General features: G+C 31.6%; 1 protein-coding gene across 1 annotated transcript in view; it reads left to right on the top strand.

Annotated features, from left to right (window-relative positions):
* The first annotated feature begins 3,315 nt into the window (after nt 1–3,315).
* LOAG_18013 (calpain Clp-1) overlaps nt 3,316–6,764 on the top strand; it is a 6,626-nt gene continuing 3,177 nt past the window's right edge. The window contains exons 1-9 of the mRNA XM_020450683.1: nt 3,316–3,503; nt 3,861–3,935; nt 4,318–4,544; nt 4,768–4,875; nt 4,967–5,065; nt 5,131–5,302; nt 5,879–6,029; nt 6,185–6,353; nt 6,479–6,559. Coding sequence (XP_020305613.1) covers nt 3,338–3,503; nt 3,861–3,935; nt 4,318–4,544; nt 4,768–4,875; nt 4,967–5,065; nt 5,131–5,302; nt 5,879–6,029; nt 6,185–6,353; nt 6,479–6,559 — 1,248 coding nt within the window. The 5' untranslated portion in view covers nt 3,316–3,337. The remainder of the gene's footprint in view (nt 3,504–3,860; nt 3,936–4,317; nt 4,545–4,767; nt 4,876–4,966; nt 5,066–5,130; nt 5,303–5,878; nt 6,030–6,184; nt 6,354–6,478; nt 6,560–6,764) is intronic.

Below are 6,764 nucleotides of genomic sequence, written 5' to 3'. Positions count from 1 at the left end.
TTTTTTTTTTTTTAATAAACAAACCAAAGAGATCTTTGAGAGAGAGAGAGAAAAAAAAAGGATCTTGTAAAACGAGACTAAGGACTAAAGCCAAGGAATGAATGAATGAGTACTTTTATTTAGTGAACGAAACTAAAGGACTAGAGCCAAGGAATGAATAAATGAGTACTTTTATTTAGTGAACGAAACTGAAGGACTAGAGCCAAGGAATGAATAAATGAGTACTTTTATTTAGTGAACGGAATTAAAGGACCAGAGCCAAGGAATGAATGAGTACTTTTATTTAGTGAACGGAACTAAAGGAAGGACTAGAATCAAGGAATGAATAAATGAGTACTTTTATTTAGTGAACGGAATTAAAGGACTAGAGCCAAGGAATGAGTAAATGAATGCCTTATTTACTTATTTTAATACTTAAGAATATATTCCTAGCTATGTGCAATGAATGGTAATCCTTTTCAATCGATATTTTGCTTCATTTCTACATTGTAAAAGTTAAATAAGTAATACATTTCTAATATCGTATTACAATGATATCATTATTAAATAATTATTACTAATGCGCCATTTTAATAAGCGCTAAAAATCATTGCTATGGTACGTTTTAGAGTTTTAGGCTAAATTTGAATACTTTTACAAAAGTGCTTTGAATGAGACAAATGTGACAAAAATGATATTCAAATTTTTAGTTTTATTTATGAAAAAATATACTAAAAGCAATAAATTAATGGAAATGTTTCTTTTTTTTATTCCTTTTGTATTTTTTCACTCTTTAAAAATTATTTCCTTTATCACACCATCTTTTCCCGTTTTTCATCTCTCTCCTGGTATTTTTATCTTCCATGCTCTCTTGCTATCATTTCTTTCCAATTTCATCACTCTCATTCCTCTCATTCATCCTTTTTCACTGAGAAATCGATTAGCTTATCGGTCAGAGAAAGAAATTGACCGTTTTCATTTCTTCCGTATAATTGGATCAATGGATCGATCGATCGATCGACCAACTACATTTCAATTGTTAGTTCTCGTATCATTCGTACTTAATATCATTCTCTTTCAATGAATCTATCATGGGAGCGAATTTTTTGGGAACTTACTCAATATCAGTGTTGTGTGTTATCGTAGTTGATTATTGTGTCAAAGGTTATCCATACTGATAATTGGAGAAAATAAATGCAATTGATAGAAAGTATTAATTTGATAGGAAATGAGAAATTAGTCTTACCTGGAACATTTTACCTTTGATTATTCGATATCTTTCATTATTTTTTTCTTATCAAAATTCTATTCCTAAGTTATTTTCATTGATCTTTATTGTGAGCATAATTAATACTTTGTCTTAATATGTTTACCTAATTATTTTACCATCCAATTTTTAATTTTTCCTTCATATTTATATCAAAAGTTGCAACGTTTTGAATTTTCATTTTCCAAAGTCTTCTCTTTTTGCCGGTTATCAATTTCAGCAATTACTCAGGAATATTTTTTTTTTTGAAAAATCTTCTAAAGATCAGAGACATATTTCTGAAATATTTGCATAATTGGTTTTACACTTCATATTCAACTTAAATTATTATCTACAATCTTATTTAAAACTTAATCTTATGACATATCTTTAATCGTTAATCTTTAATCCCTATATATTTCGTCTAATTTTCTTATTTTTTAAAGATCATATTAATTCTGAAATGATAAATTAGTCCAAACTTCAAAATGCTTAATCAAAATTTGAAATATATTCCTGAAATATCAATTTTTTTTCGCATCAAATTTATTAGATGGGGGAAAGTTTTAGTTTCCTCCCATTTCTTTTTTTTTTTCTTCCCTATCCGGAAATTAATTATTATTTATTGTGAACATACAGGTATAAGTTGTAAATTCCAATAACAGGTTTGCTTTAGTGATATGATAGAAAGTTGCATTCGTTCATTTATCGATATAAGTGCCAATTCTTCACTAATTTCTGTTCGTCGTTAGTACATCAAAGTGATTCTGTATCATCCTCAAAATTGATTAATCCAACCGTTCTGTTTAATTCATTAAGTGATCCGAATCAGGATCAGGAATCCTGATTTTGATCCTATAAGATCAATTATCTTAAATTTCTTATAGCTGCCAAAGAATACTAATCGCATCTTTCTTTTACAAAAGTTCGATTGTACTTCTACTGATAATTTTCAACGTATATAACATCTGTTAGTTTAATCATTACATCCGTTCGTTTGCTTCATTACATTTTATCAGTCAGCTAGTCAGCTGCTTGATCAATTGCTAATCTAATCAGTCGATTAGTCATTATGTGTCTGTGTACTATTAAATCGATATACTAATTTATTAGTGAATTATTTACCTATTTAAAGGAATAATTAATTGTTCATTTAATCACATTTTGAGGAATATTTTGAGGAATTTGAGGAATAATTAATTATTCATTTAATCACATTTTCCTAAGATAAATATCAGAATTGCCCTTTGAAAACGTGTTTTGTTCGTTCGAATCATGTATCCATTTATCATGGAATTTGTGTTACGGTATCATTTTATCAAGGAATCTTTTGTTAAATTTTCGCAAGTTATGATAGTACTATTTTACTAATTTTGATTATCCCACTACTCTTTCCCTTAAAAATACATATCCAAAGATAGAAATATACGGTTGAGATAAGGTAGAATAATTTTTATTTTATACTGATATGATAATAACTTCATGGTAAAGTAAAATTGCAAAATAGTTGAAAATATTTTAGCATCATTTCTCATAAATTAGAGATTGTTGCGCATAAAACTTATCAGGTTTCATTTCATCGTTCGACTACAAAATCAAATTATTGAATGAATTTATCACTATGTCTACAATTTATCACCATCTACATATATATACATGAAACATATAACTTCGGTACTTTATCAAGTTCACTTTTGAATCTAAAATCAATTCTGAAAGGAAGACGAGTAACTACTCGACATTATTCCAAAAATTTAATCACTTTAGGAATGTCGTCTTGAAAGTTGGATTTTTTTTTGTTTCTTTTTCTTTTTTTTTTATTTCCCGTACCTTTCCTCATCTTGCAACACTAATAAGTCAATATCCTTGCATTGCAATACTGATAAGTTCGTGTCCTTGCATTGCAATATTGATAAGTTTGTGTTCTTGCATTGCAACACTGATAAGTTCGTATCCTCATCTTGCAATACTGATAAATCAGCATGCAATCATTATGAATTGATATGAATATTATGTTCCGTTCATACTGATAGGATAAAAATATTGTTATTGTCTGTTGTATGAGAGATATCGTTTATAATTAATATATTTGTAAGGGAAACGAGAAGCATAATGGCTGGAGATGATGAACAGATGAAGCGAATTCATGTGGGTAACAATGAATTCAGTGGTTTAATTGGTGGACTCGCAGGAAATTTCATCCAGAGTCAAGTTGGTGGTGGTGCTGGTCAAATTCTTGGTGGACTATTACGTGGAGGCGGAAGCGGTCTTGATCGTGGTATATTGCTTATTGATTTTTTCATTTGAAATCATTCTTCATTTCATAGTTATTGGTGTAATTTATTTGTTGGCATAATTTCGAAGGTTCTTGTTCAATTACAGATATACTTATCCGGTAATAGGAGGATTGTCATAAATGGTATTATTGGCCGGAGTTGTTTTTATCATAAGGAAAGATCATCAGATAGTAGAGATTATAGGATTTAGTTCCTTGCTATTGCAATAATTGGAATAGATATGACCGTGTATCATCGTTGGCAACTTTAGAATCTCCATTTGCGCCTTTTTTTTCTTGTTTGCATGTAAGAATTTCAAGATTTAAACTTTAAAAGGATTTCAATTGGATATTTTTCAGGTGGATTCGATGTAGGAAATTTGATTGGTCAATTTGTTGGTGGTCGCGCTGGAGGAGGTGGTGGCGGAGGCGGAGGTTTGTGATAAATTACTCAAGTAGTGGCCATTGTATATGTTGAAGAATTAAGTTTGTCATGCTTAATGATGATAGTAAGGGATGAATAAGAGGAACTAATCAACTGGTGAAATGGGATTTGCATAATAATCAGATGAAGTAAGGGATAAAAATAATAATGGAATTATCGAAAACCATCCTATTGTGGTATGAGAAATAGTTTTTCTCACGCATTACTTATCATATATGACAGGTAATACGTTTGTTGAAAATAATTTTGAAAGATTTTTTTCTTGCAGCATTTCGCACCTTACTATTTGCTTATGTCATTGCATTAGACATATATTTTGTACTGAACTTTTTAAAGTTAAGCTTTAATCTACTTTTTCTTTTTTTCTTTTAGGAGACAATATACCGATGGACTTTTTGCGTGGTGGTGTTATAGAGGTGTTATCGGATATGATTGGTAAAGCGGCACATCATTTCCTTGGCGTTGATCCGGAGACGGGTCGTATTATTGGTGCAGTTGCCGGTAATGTACTATTTCAGCTAGGTGGAAAAGATAACAGTTTATCGGATATCGGCAAAATTGTCCTGGATAACATCATTTCGGGAAAATTTCAGCGAAAGGTTGATTTTTTTCTGCTTTTTCGCCTTCGGGTTTTTACTAAACTTTCCCACGTGAATAAAGCTAATTTTCCTTAGTTTTTTGGTTTGTCTGAGTAGAACAAGTCTTTTTAAACTGTAATTTTGATTTGATTTATGTCTGAGTTCCATTTCTTGCTAACTTTATTAACTTTTGCATTCGCCTGTCCATTTGTATCTTCTCGGATAATTTGGCTAACCGTTGCAGGTTGATCCTTACATTCCACGGGAACCGCGTCTGATACCACGTCCACCATCACCAAGTCAAAGAGCCCGAGCGCTTGACTTTTATGAAGAGCGTGATCGATGTTTGCAGGTCAGTGAACGCTGACGAATTTTGTATCCTTGAATTGCTGATAGAGCGGTACTCCTTCCAAAATGCTGTTATTAATGTTTGTGTATTGCAGACCAATACTCTGTTCGAGGATCCGGAATTTCCAGCGGATGATTCCAGTTTGTTCTATAGTAGACGACCTCCGAAGTACGTCGAATGGCTTCGTCCAGGAGTAAGTGAATATTCTTTTGATTTTTGCTCAACATCATGATTGTAATGAATGAAGGCTTCTTGAAGGAAATTGTCCATGAACCAGTGTTAATTTCGGAAGGGCAAACTCGCTTCGATGTGATTCAAGGCGAATTGGGAGATTGCTGGTTGATGGCTGGTGCCGCAAGTTTGACCCTACGTGATGAGCTATTCTATCGTGTGGTTCCACCGGACCAGAGTTTCACGGAAAACTATGCCGGTCAGTTATTAATTTTACTTATACACCATTGAAGTTATTTGAGTAACTACTTCAGTTTCATCTCCTTTTCCGTTTGACTTTTCAAAGATTGCATTCCTCGTTTATAGTGGCATCTTGTATGTTAAATGTTTATCCGTCACAATGGCGCTACAAAAAAGAAGACATGCAAATCTTGCTATGAACTGAAATGTTCTTTTAATGTATAAAAGGAAAGTTAGCTAAGTCAGCATGGAGGAATTTGATTTTAAATTTTTGATTATTGAATCTAAAATGGTATTGACAAGCAGGAATTCATGTAACTTTTAAGCGAAGTGACGGAAAAGCCTACGGATCCGTGAAATTAAAAATCTCGGTAAATTATCGTAGATGGATTTCATATGATTTTGATCTCATATTAGTATACCGAAAGTATCGTAAAGAATAATCAATTGAGAATAATTCTGACATTGATTTAATTCTCATCTTCCATCAGTCATCAGATGATGCAGAATGGTAAAAACAATTTTTGAGTTGCATCTTTTTCTCCAAATCCTTTAGCAAATTTGTTATCGGATTTTCGAAATCTGCATTTTATAGGAATATTTCATTTCCAATTTTGGCATTACGGTAATTGGGTGGATGTGGTTATTGATGATAGATTACCAACATCAGGTGGAAAACTTTTGTACATGCATTCCCGTGAACATAACGAATTCTGGAGCGCTTTGGTCGAAAAAGCATATGCCAAGTTAATTTTGAATTTTTAGAGAGAGATTGACAGGAAAAAAAGAATCCTTTCAAATTATTTGAAATTCATCAATAATTTTATGGGAATGACTTTTATACTTGCTTTATTTTCAAGATTTTATTAATTAAATTCAAGTAAACAGTTGATATTTATAGGTTATACGGTAATTATGAAGCGTTAAAAGGTGGCACAACATCGGAAGCACTGGAAGATATGACCGGTGGTTTGACAGAGTTTATCGATTTAAACGAGCCACCACCACATTTGTTACAAATGATGTTTCGAAGCTTTGAAATGGGTTCTTTGTTTGGATGCAGTATTGAGGTTTGCAGTAATTTCATTCAGTGTAATAAATTTTTCTCAGTTTGATTCTTTTAAGGTTTATTCATATGAAATTGTTTGCTTTTTACATTCCATTCACAACTTATGTTTTTACCAATATTCTTCAGGCCTCACCAATGGAATTTGAGGCACGCACACGGGAAGGATTAGTCAAAGGTCATGCTTATAGCATTACAGGAATGAGACTGGTAAGCTTATCGCATACTGGCAAATTTCATATTGAAAATGGGCAGCATAGTTTAGTTTGGAAATATGATATTAATGTGTTTTCATGATACATAGCGGAGTATCTATTAGCAAATGATGAATCTCCATATATATATATATATATATATATATATATATATATATATATATATATATATATATATTATATATATATATATATATATA

This window comes from Loa loa, assembly GCF_000183805.2.
Source record: "Loa loa unplaced genomic scaffold supercont3.173, whole genome shotgun sequence".
NCBI lineage: Eukaryota > Metazoa > Nematoda > Chromadorea > Rhabditida > Onchocercidae > Loa > Loa loa.
Note: the sequence above shows the minus strand (reverse complement) of the source record. Positions and strands in the feature narration are given on the sequence as shown.